The sequence below is a fragment of the Hydra vulgaris genome, chromosome 04 (assembly GCF_038396675.1).
Source record: "Hydra vulgaris chromosome 04, alternate assembly HydraT2T_AEP".
Lineage (NCBI taxonomy): Eukaryota > Metazoa > Cnidaria > Hydrozoa > Anthoathecata > Hydridae > Hydra > Hydra vulgaris.
In genome coordinates this window covers 7,784,298-7,805,000 of record NC_088923.1, presented here as the reverse complement: position 1 = coordinate 7,805,000, position 20,703 = coordinate 7,784,298, and the positions used below count along the sequence as shown (strand labels likewise).

Genomic DNA, 20,703 nt, shown 5'->3' with positions numbered 1-20,703 from the left:
GCCACTTCATTAAACAACAAAAGACACTAATTTAAAGCTAAATACAAGTCGATAATCCGGACATTATTATAATAACCGAGACATGGTTTAATGAGTCATCAATAATAAATTTAGACGGTTATTTATGCTACAAAAAAACAGATCAATAGGTATTGGTGGAGGGACTGCAGTCTATGTAAAAGAATTTATTATAACTGCAGGTAGCTGTTACATAAATGCATGCAAAAAACTGTTGAACAAGTGCAGTGTAGTGCCAAGCTATCAACAGAGAACCACATACTTCTGGGTTGTTTTTACTGGCCACTAAACAGCACACCTGAATTAAACGCAGAATTAAACCAAATTATAAAATCTAATGGTTAACAAAAAGTTCACTGGTATGTTTGTAGCTGAAGATTTCAACTACCGCAACGTGGAATGGTCTGACAATCTGTGCGTTAGTGTTAAAGGTAACTTTTATCAGAGCTTATACTTCGTCGACAATTTAAACAAAAATTATCTCCACCAGTGCGTGTCCGAACCAACGTTTCAGATTTAGGATGGAAAACATACAAACATTCTAGATCTTGTAATAACGGATGATGTTGAAAGAGTGATAGACATGGAAATGGGACCACCACTAGGATCAAGCGATAAGGGACACAATGTAATTCAATTGAGTATCATCACAAACAGCACCATTATAAGAGAATCACAACAAATCATATACAGGAAAGGTGATAATACAAGAATGAATGCAGCACTAGAGCGTATTGACTGGGATAAGGAGTTTGCAGGAAAGTCAGCAAATGAGTGTTATGAAATCTTCTTAGAAAAATATCACAGAACGTGTCAGCAATTTATTTTGCCCAAACAAAACAAAATAAAAAGTACAATAAAAGATCTAAGTACACCGGCTGAAGTTAGGCGACTAATACGTCTTAAAAAAACACTGTGGAGTCGTCTAAGAGCAACAAGTTATAAATATATATATATATATATATATATATATATATATATATATATATATATATATATATATATATATATATATATATATATATATATATATATATATATATATATATATATGTATATATATATATATATATATATATATATATATATATATATAGGCACACACAATAATAACTTTCTATGAAAAAAGATATTGCTAAAATCAAGAGTATTACTATTAGTTTGAGAACAATTAAGAGAACGCAGTGTTATGACTTTGAATTAGTTGCTAGAAAACCAGCTAAAAAATCTTTATTAACTTTATTAAAAGCAAAATTTCAAGCTAGGATTCAAATTTGTAAGAGTTTAAACAACTAGACACAAGAATAGTTGGAACGAGTAATTTTTTATAGACAAAAGTACGTTTTAACAAATTAGAGACACGGGCGATAACTATGTTAGAAGACCTATGGGAGAGAGCCTGAATCCGAATTGTACCATAAAAATAGTTCACCATTAAAAAAGGAAAAAAAGTCAATGCACAAAAGTGTCTATGAATGTTGAAAGTTAAAGCAAAAAGTATAAAGAAAGTTAAAATCTGCTTATGGATTAATAAGCAAAGTTTTGGTAATTCAAAATGCTGGTTTTGAATTACCAAAACCAGCATATTTGAGCAAGATTCAAATTCACGCGACAAACATACGAAATAGTTAAAAAGAGGTTTAATGAAAATTCTAATTTTATTAAATTTATTAGTTTAATGATAATAAATATTGAATTATTATTCAATTGGTTTTGCGATAACATTAAGTTCATTCGAGCTTAATGTTATCGAGAACTGTTGGAATATTATGAAGCAGAAAGTTGCAGCAAATCAGCTAAAATCTATAGAGCATTTCCAAAAAGTGTGGACTAATTAAATCATACAAAAATTTTGTAAAATATTAGTGCATAGTATGTCAAGAAGAATACAAGCAGCGCTTGATAACAAAGAACATCCGACGACATATTAAAATAAAACTAGTGTTGTTATTGATCGACTGTAAGTTAACTAGTCGAACTTCGAAATTAGTCGACTATTAAAATGTGAGTACTAAAAAGCTGGGAACTGGAAATGGTAGGCAAGCTAATTGATTTATTAGATCTAATACATGATTTTTGAAAGATTTTGAGAGGATCACAAAGTTCCAAATATCGAAAATGATTTTAGTAAATAAATGTTTGTTCTTTTGAAATCATGTACTTTAGCAAACTGTTAAACTATTTGAATATTTAGATTAATTATAAAATTGATATTCGGATATTCGAAGAACTCTAATATTAGAATACCTCAAATAGTGTTAAACCTTATTCTAAACCTATTTGAAAAAATCCTAAAACACACAAGTTTTTCAAAATTTTGAATTGGAATAGCTAAAAAGTAAATTATAGTCTACTTTTTAACATTACCAAATTTATGAATTTATACAATAAAAATTTAATGTTTCCAATCTATAAAAAAGTTATTGTGTCCAATCTAATAGCTTTATAGTTCCTCTCGGATCGATATTAGGACCCCTCCTATTTCTAATATATATTAATGATCTACCAAAAGCATCTAACCTAATGAAAATTATGTTTGCTGATGATTCTAACTTATTTCCTACTCATAAAAACACTTTTACACTTTTTAGCAACATGAACATTGAACTTGCCAAAATTTCCGAATGGTTTAGATTAAATAAACTATCATTAAATATTGATAAAACTAAATGGATTCTTTTTCATCCTTATTATAAAAAGCACCAGCTGTCTAGCAACTTACCCTTACTTTTTATCGATAACATACTTATTAAAAGAGTTCTAGTAACAAGATTTTAAAATGTATATATCGATGAAAATCTTAATTTGAAAAGCCATATTGCTAACTTGTGCAATAAAATTTCGAAGAGTATAGGCATTTTGTACAAAATAAGAAACGTTCTTGATAAACATTCACCTTAATTCAGTTATATTATTCGTTAATTCATTCCAATATTAACTATGCAAACATTGCTTGGGATAGCACTTATAAAAGTAAACTAAACCTCTCTATCGGTAGCAGAAGCATGTAGCACGCCTTATAAATTTCAAGGACCGTTTTGGTCACCCCAGGCCTCTTTTATAACGTATGAAAGCACTCAATATATATGAGTTAAATGTTTTTAATATTCTTTGTTTTATGTATAAATGCAAGACCCACCTACCACCCGTTTCTTTTTGTAACTTGTATTTACAAAGAGTTGGAAATAAATATATTTTAAGGAACGATAATTTAATTCGTCAACCATTTTCTCAAACTAATTTTGGAAAATTTTTTATTTCATTTCGCGGACCATTTTTATGGAATAGTATGGTTCTAAATACTTCTAAAGATTTTTCTCAAGAATGTAATTTTGATTTTTTTACACAAAATCTTAAAAAACTCATTTTTTCAACTTAAAACATACTAATCTACTTTTAAATATTAGTATAATATTGGCGTTTTTGTCTTCAGAAGCGTGAACATTTATTTATATATTTGGCAGTAGCTTGGTGTCTTTTGTTCTCAGAAGCGTAAACGGAAATATGGTAATTTGACTTAACACACAGCTATAACCATCGTATTGCTATCTAGGTCCTTTTGCACAACTTTTTGAACAATCTGGAAATGTATTATATTCAGTCTGGAAATGAAATTAAGTTATATTGATTATATTCTGTGATATATAGTGAATAATATATAGCGAAAATTAAGATTGAGTGATTGTTTTCAAGTAAGATTTAGTATGTGCAAGTGATTTATCTAGTAAATTATGGACATCATTGCATGAGTCAGCTGTTCGGAAGACATAGTAATTTGATTGATGCAAGCCGTAAGCACCATTACAACAGAAAAAAACCATTAAAAAAAAACAAAAAATGTTCTAACATTTTCAATAGCGGTTTCTCTGTGACAAGACCTGATGGTCTTCTTTGAGCATCCGCGTTACAAATATTTATTTTTATTATTTATTACTTAATGATATCTTCACTTGTTAACTTTTCTTTTTTATATATATATTTTCGCATCTGTATCATAAATATTGTAATAATGAACAAGAAAAAAAATAAAGTGTAACTGCTGGCAATCTTCACAATGTCTCCTGCAAGGTATGAATACTAGTTAAAATATAACTTATATCAGCAAGGTTAAAAATTCATCACATAACGAAGCTCTCGTTTAAAGATCTCTGGTATAACCATAAAAGTACTTTTTTATTCAAAAAGAAATGTAATTCCATCAAATTTTCTAAATAAATTTTGGAAATCAAAAGCAAAAGTTTTTAATTTTTGAACTATTAAATAAACAAATCTAGCTAATATCAAAAAGCCGTCTTAAAAACACTTATGTCATCAACAACTAAGATAACACTGTAAAGTATTTTTGTATAAAATATTTTTTACGTTACGGTTGTTTGGAATAAACAAATTCAATTCAGGTCAGTATGCCCGTTGATTAAATCAGTTTTGTTTTCAATTTTGAATTTTTGGATAAGGTCACCACGTTTTCGTCTGCCACTTAGTGAAGCTAATCCGAGTTTAGCACATCTTCTTTCGTAATAAAGGTGCTTTAATTTATGAGGTATTTTTGTGACACGAGGTGTATTTTTCAATTACAGTAATGTCTTTTTTTAAATTAGGGCACCAGGCTATCACAGTATATTCTAAATGTGGACGCATATAAGTTGAATAGAGGTTTTTTCAGACTATTATGTCTTTGCTAAAGGTGTGCTTTAAAATACCTCAGATTTTATTACCCTTAGCAGCAGCAGTGAACGCTTGATAATTGTACTTTAGATCATCAGAGAGTTGAACAACTAGATATTTTTCCAATGTTGAAGTATCCAACCGGGTTTTTTTGACTCCACTATTGGAGTTGTTATCATTAATGAAATAGATGTGAGGGACAGATCTGGATTGATTGATACGCATAAACTTTACATTTATTGATTTTAAGTTGCATGAGTCTTATTTGGGCCCATATGATAATCTTATCAATATCAGCTTGCAGATAAAGTGTGCTTCCTAAAGTGATAGCTATACTGAGGACATTTGTGCCATCTGCATGATATTATCTTTACTGCTAATGTGTTCTGGTAAATCATTAACATAGACTATAAATAGAGTTGGATCCAGAACTGAGCCCTGAGGAACTCTACTGAAGGAGTAGCCTGATCCCAATCGGATGCGACATTTCAAAGGATGACACGCTGTGTTCTGTTGGAAAGAAAGACACTAATCCAATTTAAGATATGGTCTTTAATTCCATACAATTCAAGCTTCATAAGTAACCTTTTTTAAGAAACTTTTTTAAATGTTTTTGCAAAATCAAAAAATAGGGCATCAAAAGGTAACTTTTGTTAGGCAGTATAAGTTAAAAAAACTGTGGTTTTAAGTAAATTTGTAATACAGAATTTTTTGCTGACAAATCCGTGCTAATATTGGGAGAGAAGATTGATAGATATTAGGTGATACATAACTTTATATTTAACCATTTTTTCCACTATTTTACAAGGTATAGAAGTAATTGAAATTAGTACGTAGTTTTTTGGGTCAGTCCTGGATCCGTTTTTGAACAATGGAGTTACATTAGCAACAAGCCATGCTTTTGGGATGATTGCTTGTTCCATTGACATTTGGAAAAGTTCATGGTAAGCGGAGCTGCTATTGTGTTGGCGCAAGCTTTAAGAACAAAAGGGCTTAATTTATCTTTTTTAGTAGATTCATAACAGTCAAGTGCCTCAAGATGTTTGTGAACAGATTTATAATCAAATGAAATGTTAAAAAGAGAAGCAGAAATGCGTTGAGCAAATTAAGGTCGATTTTGATTTGTGTGTTGGCGATCAAAACATTATCGGTTCGTTTACCGGACGATAAACGCAATATGTGGATATGAATATTGACAGTTCATTTGCTATTAATGTAGTTATAAATTCTTTTTTGATTATTTTTCTCTTTAGATAGGTTGTTCTCAAATGAGCGCATTGCGGGCTCCAGTCTTCTTTTTACAAGATTTCCAGTACACTTATAGAGATAATTTTCCACATGCTGTTTTGGTTGAGAAACCAGAGTTCTTTCTTTCGTTTAATTAGTGATAAAATTTCTTTGGTTAATCAAGGGAGCGGTTTCTTATGTTTAAACGGAATGAATGATATAAACTCTTTGCAGCCTTTATTGTAGATATTGCAGAAAATTTGATAGCTTTGATTGACGTCGAAGTTTTCAAATATAATTTCCCACCTCTGCTTGGCTAAGTAATTGTAAAATTTAATATAATTTTTTTTATTACAAATAAATTTCTAACCAGTAAAACAATTATAGTTAGTTCGTTTGCTAACTAATGGTGCCAGGATAGAGTAAAATGACCTTGTGAACTATTTCCTAATGGAAAACCAATTACAATCTCACTTGTACGGTTGGCCAAACCGATGATTATTAGGTTAAATATGAATTGAATAAAGGTTGATTCGCAAGGTGTATTGGGAAGGTTGGTGACATATTGATATGAGTATATGCTTTTGATGATTCTTATAAATAGTGTATCTTGTTTCAGTTTTTGAGGTGGATATCCACCCTTTTATATATATATAAAAATATAAAAATAAAAAAATATATAAAAAATTAAATAAAAATACTTGATTTATACTGCTCGGTGGTTGGTTTTACCAGAAGTTCTTACACTATATATATAGAGGGGCGTCGCCTTGGAGGGGGTAGGGGGGGAGTCTCCCCCTCCCAGAATCTAGAAAAGAGAAAAGTTGGGAATTTCCTTGCCACGAGTTGGGACAGTTGGGAAATCGGTGATAAAATCAAAAAATATTTTCCAGTTAAATAAAGTTAAAATGTTTGCGAAAATCCATCAAAGATCTAAATTTTTTTTGACTTGGACAAATAAACTTTACGTTTATTAAACGGCTTAAGGCTGTTTTCTACAAGACGAAATAAATTGCTAAGTCATAACGGAACGCCCTTTTGATTTCCACGTTGTTGTTTTTTTTCGCGCAACTTTTTTTTGTTATCAACAATAAAAATGGCAGCTGCAAGTTTATGCAATAAAAATAGCAGCTGCAATTTTATGTGTGACTAAAAGCAGTTATTTATTTTTTTCATACTTTCTACTTTGAAACGTGAATATTTATTTCCATGAATTGATTTTAACATTTCTGTCTTTGTATAAAAGATATGATAGCATTTAAAATGATATGATTCATTTTTTAATATAATAATTTTATATAAAGCTTTTTATCAGAAAGTATAATAAAATAAATGCTAAACTCTGATATGAACGTTTTGCGCCTGTTATTACTTCCAATTATCAGTATACTAAAGTAGGATCAGAATTAGGTTTGTAGGAGTAATAGGCCTAATTAGAATATATAATAGAATTATTAGTCTTATTCTATTATTTTAAGACTCTTATATCTTATCACATTTATTAAGAGTGATAACTTTTATAAACATTGAATCCTTTAAAAATTACGGTAAATTATCTGCGTTTGTTTTCCAGCACTAAATATGAATAGCAAAAGATATAAATTTCAATGTTGCGTATGCAAAGCAGAATTTAATAACGACTATAAAACCAGTCATGAAAGATCCGTTCATGGTGGTAGAAAGGTTCGTATACAAACAGTGGGAGCCCCAGAGAATCCTTTTGTAGCCTCCTTAGCTTCAAAAAAACAAAAAATGGAACCTCAGAATGCTGGTATTGATGTCGAAGTGGATGATGAAATACAAAGTAGTGAACATACAAAGTTAGACTTGAAAATAATTGAAACATCGACTTCAACATGTGGTATATCCATAGAAGAAGAAACAACATCTTTTAATAAAAAATTTGAAGAGGACGCAAGTTCAAAAATTCATAATAATGATGCAAAAGGGGAAAACCCGGGTTATGCTGTAGTCCAGGAACAAGCAGAGAAATTTACAGAATTAAATCCTAAATCAGATGATTTAACCCAGTTTCATGACCGAGATAAAAAGGATGACACGAATATTATTAACTTGGATACTACTGAAGTAAGCAGTGAAACAACAAATTGGACTTCGCTCATGGGGAATTTGAGTGTTTTAATAGATTATCTTAAAGATTGTAATGACATTTATAAAAAATATTGTAAAGAAGAATTAGTAAATGAAAAATTCGCTGCAATTGAAATTGTGAATGCAACAAGTTCTGTGGTGGAAAATGTCAAAAAATGTTTTGAAAATGGGAAACGCTTTTATAAAAAAACTCGATACCAAAGCTCAAAATATTATAATTGACAAATCAGATTCATCAGCATTGATAAGCCATGACCCAGGTTTACGTCCACATACAATTACGGATAATCAAAAACTGTATTAAATCCAGTTAGGGCCACACCAACCAAAAATTGCTAGTTTCCCAAGTGACGGTAAAAATAGATTTAATCCCCAGTGGTACAAAGAGTTTGAACATTTAGAATACAGCACCCAGAAGGATGCCACATTTTTTTTTGTCTGCCGCCTTTTTCCCAAGGGTGTTGCAAAGAAGGGAAAAACTGAAGATGCTTGGATAAATGTTGGGGTGAGATCTTGGTCTAAGATGAAAAGCTATGGGAAAGACAAACTTGGAAAGCTTCAGGCGCACTTTACCTCTCAAGCACATAGAGTTGCATTAAGTGAATATTGTCACTTTCTTATGAAAAAAGGGCATATAGATCACCTTATAGATAAATCCAATAGAATTGTTCTAATAGAAGAGCAAAAAATAGAGGTGCAGAATAGAAAAACTGTCGAAATTCTTATCGATACATGCAAGACTTTGGGAAGCCAAGGGCTAGCGTTTAGAGAATCGGACAGTGCTAATCAAGGTAACTTTGTTGCAGTTGTTAATCTTATCTCTCGCCACAATCCCGCACTAAAAGCCTGGATTGAAGATAGAGCCCTTCGTCCATATAGAGTTACATACATGAGTCCATCGTCTCAAAATGAAATGATTAGTTTAATTGCAACTGAATTAAAGAGTAAGATCATTGATAAAATTAACAGCTCCAATTTTTTTTCCGTGATGGCCGACACTACTCCCGATATGTCACATAAGGACATAATGAGTATAGTTGTGAGAAGAGCCAGTGAAAACGGTGAGATTCGGGAAAGGCTTTTGAAATCCGTCGAATGCACTGATAAGACTGGAAAAGGGATGGCTGAGCTAATTTTATCTTCTTTACATAAAGAAGGCATTGACACATCAAAGATGGCTTTTCAGTCTTATGACTACGCGAGTTCAATGTCTGGACAATTTAAAGGAGTACAAAAGTATATAACAGAAGAAGTTGGCCATAATGTACCTTACATACCTTGTCAAGTCCACAGAACAAACACTGCTCTTGAACATGCCTGTAATGTTAATGCTTTAATACGAGAATTGTTTAATGTCCTCGAACAGTTGCATGTTTTCTTCACATCAAGCACAAAAAGATTTAGTCATTTAAAAGAAAAACTTGAAGACATTGACATTGCAATACAGCTTGTAAACCTGTCTAGAACAAGATGGACCGCACGAGCAAAATCTGTTAAGGCTTTAAATCAGTGTTTGGAGAAGGTTATTGATCTTCTTCAGAGCATCTCAAATAATAAGGTTTTTGATACTAACACGAGAACTAAGGCAATGGGACTTTTGAAAAAAGTAACAAATTTTGATTTCATTATTACTCTTTTCTTCATGAAGAATATCATTGAGAAGATAAAAATATTAACTGAAATCTTAGAAAGTCCAAACTTCAATGTCATTGACAGTATTAATGTAATTGAAAGTACTGCCAAGAACATACAAAATATCAGTAACGATACAGATGCTATGAACAATTTGATTGAAAGTGCAGTAATATTTTCTAGGAAATTACACATTGATGCAGAAAACGGTTACGAACGATACCATAGATTAATAGCAATGGAGATGAAAGCTTTTTACCGGAAAGAATTCAAAGAGGTCATTGACTCTCTTGCCATAGGTTTAACCGAAAACTCGGCAGCATTAAAGGAAATATTTGCCCCTATCACCAAAATTTTTAGTTTTCCGTTAAATAAGGATAATTTGAGTATTGAAAACTTAACAAAAGCAACCAAACTTTTCCCTCCGTGATACAAGGATCATATTCCAGACGTTCATGTGCTGAAAGGCCAGATGGAAATTTTGATAGATATCTGTTTAGAAGTAGGTGATGGAGATTTTAACTCATCAAGAACACCAGCCAAGACGCTGCAAGACATTTTGTACCATGTTGTGAAGTTAAAGGATATACTGAAACAAGCCCATAAACTATGCATTTTTGTAATCACAGCTGCGTATGGTGTAGCATCAAATGAGCGTTCTTTCAGTCAACTCAAGATTGTAAAATCACATCTGAGAACAACAATGAGTGACGAGAGATTGGATAGTCTCATGCTACTGAAGTGCGAAAAAGAACTTTGTAAAGGAGTTAACCCCGAACATCTTGTTAAACGATGGGTTCAGTTGAAAAAACGTCATATTAAAATTAAACAGTAGACAAAAAATGATAGGCTGATAATAAAATATTGTGCGTAATTTTTGTTTTTAATAAAGTTTTGTAATAAAATAATATTTTCCATATTCCTTTGTACTAACTCATTTCCGTTGAATTTTAAACTGCTATATATGCTGCCAGAATGGTTTGTAAAGTTTATTGAATTTGTAAATTGTAATATTTTTTTGGACTAATACAAATTCACTATGAATGGGTAAAACTTTTAGACGTTTTTTGAATTGAATACTTTGTATATATGTAAAGGAAGCTATGTTCTGTTAATAGAAGTTAATAAATACTGATAATTGGCAATTCATGAGAGTGAGTGCAGTGTAGTATAACAATCAGTAGATTTTGTAAATAGGAAAGAAATTGATTTCTTGAATTCTTGAATTATAAAAAACAGTTGTGAAAACTATGTTAAGCAGTTGGGAAAAACAAGGTCTCTTCCCCTTCCCCCCCCCCCCCTGGAATTTTCTCACGCAACGCTCCTGTATATATATACATATATATATATATATATATATATATATATATATATATATATATATATATATATATATATAATATACATATATATATATATATAATTATATATATATATATATATATATATATATATATATATATGTATGTATGTATTTATGTATGTATGTATGTATGTATGTATGTATGTATGTATGTATGTATGTATGTATGTATGTATTTATGTATGTATGTATGTATGTATGTATGTATGTATGTATGTATGTATGTATGTATGTATGTATGTATGTATGTATGTATGTATGTATGTATGTATGTATGTATGTATGTATGTATGTATGTATGTATGTATGTATGTATGTATGTATGTATGTATGTATGTATGTATGTATGTATGTATGTATGTATGTATGTATGTATGTATGTATGTATGTATGTATGTATGTATGTATGTATGTATGTATGTATGTATGTATGTATGTATGTATGTATGTATGTATGTATGTATGTATGTATGCATGTATGTATGTATGTATTTTTGTTTGTATGTATGTATGCATGTATTTATTACACATACGTACCTACATACAATTACGGATAACGGTTTTTTTAAAATAATTTTTGTAATAAAATATTCATAGTTCTTTTTATAAAGTAGTCATATAGTTTTAATTAACACGGCTTACTTTATATATAATACGCAGTCATGATAACTGCGTTTGTTATTAGTATTTATATAAACTTTTATACCATAGCTGCATATGATCGGTAAAATACATTAACTACCTTTTTGAGACATTCATAAAACTTATCATCACATTTGCAGTCATTTAAAGTAAAACCAAACGTGTTCTTAAATTTCCAATGCTCTTGGTTAAAATGAACTTTTTGAGGGCAATTGTAGTGTTGGTTGCAACAATATTCTAAATCAGCCATATTTTGTGATACACTCGATCTATCTTTAGTTTCAGTATGCTTTCCACACCACTTACTTCCTACACATTTTAAATTTTGTATTTTTTTAAAGTTTCATTTTTTATTAAATGTCTTTTTTGATATTACTTATAAAAGTAAACAAAAATAAGCATTAAGTTTGTAAATTTACAATAAATTATAATATAAATAATAACGTTATTAGGGTACAATATACCTTTAAACATTTTTTCCACAGACAGATTTTTTTAATGCTGCCTCAAAATAGGCGTGTAACTTTGAAAGAAATTATTTTTGCTACGCAAAATTGTTTTGAAAAGTGAAAATGTCAAAATATTATAGAAGCAGGCTAGTTGATTTTAGAGGCTCGTTAGATAAGTATAATATCTAAAAAACAACGCGTTGCAAGACAAAAGATTTAATATATGAAAGTTAAAGAATTAGAATGGTTACGTCTTGGTTTACAAAATGTTTTCTGGGTTTTATTTTTGCACTTTCTTTTTATTTAAGTTTTTCATATTTGTATCATTTAAGTATTTAAATTATAAACAGTTTTATTGTCAACGTTAGCTTTGTTAAATATTCATTTAATGTCATTCATGCGTATGCAATTCATACCATGCATTTCTTTGTTTATTCTTCAACTTACCCCAAACACCCGGTCAACTTACCCCACTTGGGTAAGCTGAGTAATATTTTGGGTAAAAATTGTTATGCCCAACAATCGCACTTTAAGAATATTATTATTTAAATTGCTTACTTAAAATAAAATAACCTAATCTTATATATTAAGACATTGTATTAACACCATAACATTATCTTTCTAGAGATAAATACTTTCCGATATATTTTGTAAAAACTCGTCAATAAACCCCGCCAAATTTTACGCCCCATTTTCTACGCAATACTCTATTGTAGTTTCAACTTTTCAAAACTTTGAAACAAGCAAACGCGAAAGTTTTTTTAGTTTATCATTTTATAAAAAATGCGCGAATTATAAAAAAAAACAAAGAAAAAAACAGCAGTTTAATAATCTTATTTTTAGTTTTTCTAACATCTTTAAGATATTTGAGTTGTATATGGGGTTTGATTTATTTTGATTTATTTGACATTTTTGTTTAGTTTTAAGTAATAGTTAAATGAAACAGTTATTTGTTTGTAATAGTTTGTAATATTTGTCTGTAATAGCTTAAGTTACTAAAAATTAGTAGTAAGTTACTAAAAATAATAGTGAGTTACTAAACTTAGTTAATTCGTGGTATCAAAGCAATCGTCAATTTAAGAATTTATCTTTTTCTATTTATACTAAATAAAAAAACTCTTTATAATCTAACGTTTTTATTAGTTTTTTTAAGTTTAACGCATTCTAGTAGATAGTAGGTTCAAAAAATATTTTCTAAGGCTCATGTCACGCCTTTTTTGAAACTGAACTGATTCCTACCTCAAAAAATGCACTATTGTTAAAACACTAAAGGTCCAATACTTTTTTAAATATGTGCAATAAATAGTATTCAATTATAAAATATTCCTAAACAAAATGTTTACAATAGACAGAGCTTTTTGATGGGTAAAATGTTCTAATATGTATTATGCTTATTGAGTTATTGAACAAAATTTATAAATTCCTTTTTTGAAAAACATTTTAAAATAACTTGATGTCTTTATAAGGATGTTATAGAATATTTTAATTTTAAGTAGCTGTTTTAACCTCCTCCAAACCAGCTCCAGCTCCAAATATACAACATTGGTGAAGATAGCAGCGTAAATATACTAGTAAATAAATGCTCATCCACAGTCCTCTGTTACAGGGCCGTTAGGTCTTCTTGGAGCACTTTAACACCCTTCCTCCTCCAACAATAACAAAAAAAATATAGTTTAATTAAAATTAAAATGAAAAAAAACCCAGCTTCATTCCGGTTTTTTAGTTAATAAAAAATCAAATCAAGTAGGTTAGAGCGGGCTAGTTGAGCATATTGGCAAGTCAGGCTACTAAAATATCTCAAAAACTACGCATCATACACTGCTTCAATTTAGGGCCTTTTTTGGTGTTTTAAATACCAAATTTCAAACATAAAGTAAACTCAAAACATTTATATGTTTATACTTGTTTCAAAATAAGGAAGTTTTGTAAAAATATTGGAATGATTGGAGACTGAGAACAAATAGCCCTTTAAATTTTTCCCCCTGCTCTAAAGGTGAGAGAAAAAAAAGCTTTTTTTTTTTTTTACTTTACTTAACTAAAATCATATCACTTAAAAAATTTTAAATTTAATGTAAAAATCTTTCAGCCTTCAAGAATTATAACAATATTAAGTTTGTAACCCTCTCAAAATGAGAGGAGTCAAAATTTTAAATAGTCATCATTTTTGAACGCTTAGAAATCATTGCACGAAATTTGAAATTTCTTATTGAAAATGAATTTAGTCAAGAATACTTAAAAAAAATAATTTGTTAACTCGTAGCTCTCACGTTTGGGGCAGAGGATGAATTGTTTAGGTTTTTTCTTTGTTTCCAGTCTCCAATCATTTCAATCATGTCTGGAAGCTTGCTTTCTTAAACACCGAATAATGCAGAATCCAAATCTGTATATAAATATGACTTTGTTGTCCATTTAAGCTTTATTTTGGACCTGAAAAGGTCTCTGCATAAAGGCTGTTTAAAAGTTTACTTTACTTTTAGGTATTAAAATTTAAAAAAATTTGCCAAAGATTTATCAAATAACTTCTAGTATTGGGTCAAAATGAGTTTAACAAGACAAAGGTTTCATAAAGAAACATAAAGCAATAGAGTTGTTTTTTGCTGTCTAAATAAAGACGTAAAATGTCATAAATTAAAGAATAACCCAGCCCTACAAGATCTCATTAATCTATATTTGGATCCGGGGTTTAGTTTGGAAATCAATTCTGAAGTTTGTTCAACATGTAGAAAATGTCTTTATTTAAAAAGGGTTAAGCAAAAGTTTGTCATTAATGCTGATTTATTGATGATACATAACAAAATATAAACGTATATAAAATGCTGTATAATTAACAATTTTAGACTGAAGGGTATATTTCTCAAATTATTGAAGATTTGTGGAAGATTGGAAGAAGATCACTGTAGATTAAAAGATACTGGTCTATGCTTTGTCCAATTTGCTGTATTGCAAATGTATTGCAAAATTTTCCTGAGTTTATTGAGTATTTTAATAAAGAGCCTGAGTCCTCAGATGTGAGTAATGCATCTTTTTGCACAGATTGCTATCAAAGGTATCAGACACCCTTGCACAAAATCTGCAATAGTGCAAAATCTACATGAGCTCATTCTTTCTCAAGACTCAAAAACCTCCCAACAAGTTATTTCTTCTGTACTAAAAGATTTGTATAAAACATCTGAAAATAAAGAATTAACTGTAGCAATAGGTAAATATGTGTTTATATTTTTCTATCTATCTAAATTTATTATTAACTTTATAATGATAAATATAGATGCGTGCATATCGAAGCCAAGCATTAGTAAATAGAACATTTGTCTTAGAAAATAGATCTTTCGTAGGTGGTAAAGCTCTTGATGTTACTCTACTCTGAAGATGCCCATTAACCTAATTTAGAAACATCTTCAGATACATTATTTACTATAAAAAAAACAACGGATCTTCCCACGTCAGCAATGGATTGTATAATGACTGAGATACGTAATGATTTGAGTTGTGAAGGTAACAGTAATGTACATGAATTTAATTTTACATATATTTATATTACTTACATATTTATAAGTTATTCTCGTATTTTTTACTAGGTATCAAACCTAATACCTCAAAAAGTATTAAGGACAAATCTTTCCAATTAAATCAATTTTATGAAGTAGTTTTATGCAGTTTTTAACAAACACACAACAATGGAAACTGCAAGGTTTTAGATACAATTAAAGTTGTATTTGCTCCTGAACCAGTGGAACTAATAAAAGAAATTTGTGAACACAGAAAACTTAATCCCTACAATTTTTTTATAAGAGTTGACATTGATGGGGGTCAAGGTTCATTGAAAGTCATAATGAACATCTTTAACCCAGAAGAGCTACAATCAGAGAAAAGAAACATGAAAAATTTAGGGGTTGATACAGTTCTTATTTTGCACAGTAGCAGCTGACCTGAAGCTTATTAATTGTTTACTGGACATTTCTGTTAGTTAAAAATTAATTACTTTGTATAATTGCATGATAATTTATAAAAAGTGATTACTTTTTATTATTTTATCAATGATAAACTTAATATTTTAGTATAGTCTTTTTTAATACTAACACTTAAAGGCACACGGAGGAAAGTATACTTGCAGTTATTGTGAAGGAAAAATAGACGACAAAAATGGAAAGTTGAGGACTTTTCACAGTTTGACTAATTGGCATCAAAAATTTATTGAGGATGGTGAACTTTATAAGCACATGAAAAATTATGAAAATGTTGCTCAACCATGCCTAATTGAGGAGTCCGGAGAAACTCGTTGTTGATATAGTTCCGCTTCCTGAACTACATTTGTTTGAACATATGTTGCACAAATAAACTATGTTCTGATGGCTGAACATTGTTACACAAATAAAAGATGTTCTGATGGCTAAAGACTCAACTAAAAGTTCTTAATTAGTAAAACTGTAACAAGGCTGTTACAATTCGAGGAGGATTTGATGGACCTAACTGTCAAAAAGTACTTTCTTGCTTGGATGAACTTATAACCATAGCTTATCTCCTGATGATACCTAGTTTTGAGACTTTAAGGAAATTCAAAAAGGGTACGTAATTAGTTAATTCTTTTTGACCTATAGTTTATACTATATTTATTAGTTTTTATCAACATAGTTTTTTTAAACTTGTTCATTTTTTTCAATTTGTCCAATAAATGTGCAACTTGCATCAGTACCTGATCAAATACACAACACACAAGATTTGCCTAGGTTGAAAATTTTTCATCGTACAGTCACACCTCTTCATGTTTCTAGAAAGGAAAAACAAACCCTTGGGAATTTTTAGTGCGTTGCGAAACTGCTTACAAAACTATTAACAAGACAATGAAAAGATTTGCACCTTCGGAGCTGAGCTCCGAAAAGGATAAAAGCTTCGTAAAATGGCCGTAACCTACTTTAGTATAAGTAAATGAATAATTTATTAATTAGAAAAAAATATTGCGCACTTGTAAATATAAGAAGTAATCATGAATAAATAAGGTTTTCAAAAATTATTACTTCATATTTGTCTCTATATTGTTTCATTATAGAGATATTCCAAGTACTTATATAATTGAGACAGGGGCGAATTCAGCATTTTTTGGAGTTTGAGAAAGCAAACTTCTAGACATAAGGTAAAATCCAAACATTTATATGCTTATGTCAAATAAAGGTGCTTTGCAAAATATTGGAATAATTGGAGACTGGGAAAAAAAAAAACCAAAAATTTCCCCCTCTGCCTCAAACGTGAGACCAACAATTTACCAAATTTTTTTTTTTAGTATTCTTAATTAAATCCATTTTCAATCAGAAATTTCAAATTTCGTGCAATGATTTCTTAGCATTCAAAAATGATAACCGTTTAAAGTTTTAACTTCCCTCAATTTGAGGGAGTTGCAAATTTAATATTGCTATAATTCTTGAACGCTGAAAGATTTTTACATAAATTTTGAAATTTTTAAAATAATATGATTTTAGTTAAGTATAGCAAAAAAAAAATTTATGAACTTGTTGCTCTCACCTTAAGAGCAGGAGAAAATATTTAAAGAGCTTTTTTGTTCCCAGGCTCCAATCATTCTGATATTTTTACAAAACTTCCTTATTTTTGACACAATTATGAACATATAAATGTTTCGAGTTTACTTTATGTTTGAAAGTTAGTATCTAAAACACCAAAAACGGCTGGATCTGCCACTGAGTTAAAATTTCTTCTGCAAAATGATTATTTGAAAACCCGTATAAATCCCAAAAAGGAACGCTTTTTCTATTTTCAACCAAAAAAGTAAAAAAAAGTTTTGCTATTTTTTGCTTAAATGCTTAAAAATTTTTTTATTTGACATCACTTAAATGTTGATATTCTAACAATTTATCAGACTTTCGATTAAAATTACTGGATTTTTTATAAGTCTTACTGTTCTCTTCAAAACCTAACTAATGTGTCACCTAGTCTAATAGGGATAAGTTGAGCAGCTTTGAAAAAAATAACACTGATCTTTTCGAACACAAAGAAACAACTTTGATGAAAAATAACTTAAGATTATTTAAGACATTATTTATATATATTTTTAAAACGAATGATTTTTAAATCGGGCTTCAAAGTTCAAGATAATTTTAAAAAATAATAAAATTTTATATTTTATGACGTTTTCTTACTATTTAATATTTTCTTTTCTCATATTTACGTCATTAACGTGTATAAATCAAAAAGTTTACAAATTAAACACTCGCTTATGTTAGTGAAAGTTTTATAGATGATTCATCCAAGTTTTGTACCATGCATATTCATTCATTTGTTGATTGCTCAACTTACCCCGCTGGGGCAGGTTGAGCAGCTCCGAAAATTTTAGGTACTATCTTTTTTAAAAAATCTAAAAGTGTACTTTTTTCTTAAAAATTTTTAGCAGGTTAAATTATCTTTCAAATAGTAAAAAAATTATGTAAATCAGACGCTCCGTTCATGAGATCTGTTAGATTTAGTAAAAATTGCTCAACTAGCCTCCTAGCCTCGCTCTACCCTACAGAATTCAAATTCATTTAATTAAACATTCTCTAAATTTGCATTGGTCCACGAATGTATTGCATTTTGGTTTTAGCCTTCCGTAATCTTCAAAAACATCGAAGTAATAAGTCTGTTTTTGCTAGGCAATAGTTGAGCTGCCTAAAATCACTTCAATAAGGTTTTAATATTATAGCATAATTATTTAACCAGCTGATGATGAAGCAAGTGTTGCCTATAATTACAGGTAATTCCACTTTTTACATACTCTTCAGTGCAAAACTTGTTAAAATATGACAAGCGTTTTGAAACTCTACAGCCAAGTACGATGAATGATTTGGTGAATGACTGAATTAGACTTCTTTTTCTTCTAACTGCTGTTTGGTATTTGACAGAGTTTTTCATGACATTAGGTTTTTTACCATGTACTGTCTGCGGTTCATGAATACTTCCAGACATGTTAGAAAATCAATCGAAACATTGGGTCCAACTATTCTTGATTAACAGGCTAAGTTGAAACGTGAAAAAAGATGCTGTATTGACATTCTTGTTGAACTTTTTTTCCTTTGAACGGTGCGTTAAATACATTTTCATTTACGCAACTTTGATACAGATCAAATAATACACTTTGTTTTGTCCAAGCTGCTCTGAACATCACAAACTTTAAAAACTGACGATATCATCCGCAGAAGTAATTTTTTTTAGTTTATGTTTATTATGCTATTTTTTTATTTATATCCCTGTGCGTTCTACGTCTCTCTCTAGATATATATATAGATATATATATATATATATATATATATATATATATATATATATATATATATATATATATATATATATATATATATATATTAGGGTGGTCAAAAAGTATAAAGTTTTAGCTGCACAAATCAAACATACTAAAAAAGGTGCTCCACCATTTCCTGAATAAGATAGTATAAAAATTTTTGAATAAGAAATATTTTTAGTGGTCCGAACTGACCCTTGAATGTTTAATGGGCCCCTAATATTATCTTACAAAAATTGTTTCAAAAGTATGTCAGCCTGGTACTTAAAAAAAGCGAAATTTTATGAAATTTTCAAAAATGGTTGTTATTTTTTATAAAATTTTTATTTAAAAAAAATTTATAAATAAAACCTTGAAAAACCTTTACCTTTTTTTAAAATTGTTAAAAAACAATCATTTTTATGCAATAAAATCTAAAATGATTATATTTATAAAAAATTACAACCATTTTTGAAAATTTCATAAAATTTCTCTTTTTTTAAGTACCAGGTTGACATACTTTTGAAACAATTTTTGTAAGATAATATTAGGGGCCCATTAAATATTCAAGGGTCAGTTGGGACCACTAAAAATATTTCTTATTCAAAAATTCTTATACTATCTTATTCAGGAAATGGAGGAGCACTTTTTTTAGTATGTTTAATTTGTGCAGCTAAAACTTTATACTTTTTGACCACCCTAATATATATATATATATATATATATATATATATATATATATATATATATATATATATATATATATATATATATATATATATATATATATGTGTATATATGAACTAATTTGTTTACAGTGTATATAAATTTTCATAAAATTTTTAAACTTTGTATCATCACTATTATAAAATTGCGAGAAAGCGCTTAACTTGTATTTTTTGTATACCTAATTAAAAAATAATTTTCAAATCTCTCAGTGGCATCTGCTAATGTTGGAGTCACATTTAATAAAATGTAAGATTATCAAAAACATATAGATCACAACAGATGACAGACAAGAAATAGACGGCTACACACAACGTATAAATATAACTAACATTTATTGACTACAAATTTTTTATGTCCGTCTTTTATATTACTAATTTATAAATTTTTATTGGTTTTAGTTTAAGGTGGTAGACCACAACTAAAATATTAATTATGGGCTAAAATGTAAACATATTGTTTTTAACTTATTCAAAATTTTATCCACGTTATTCTAATGTATTTTTAAAGCATATTTCATTTTTGGATTTATGATAAAAATCTACATTAGAAATTGTTTGAACTAGCAACTCCATAACAACCACAATCGCATCTATTGTTTAACAAATGTT

General features: G+C 29.2%; 1 protein-coding gene across 1 annotated transcript in view; it reads right to left on the bottom strand.

Annotated features, from left to right (window-relative positions):
* The window catches only part of LOC101235790 (uncharacterized), a 53,791-nt gene that overhangs the window by 3,923 nt on the left and 29,165 nt on the right, over positions 1-20,703 (bottom strand). The window contains exon 4 of the mRNA XM_065794751.1: positions 11,760-11,968. Coding sequence (XP_065650823.1) covers positions 11,760-11,968 — 209 coding nt within the window. The remainder of the gene's footprint in view (positions 1-11,759; positions 11,969-20,703) is intronic.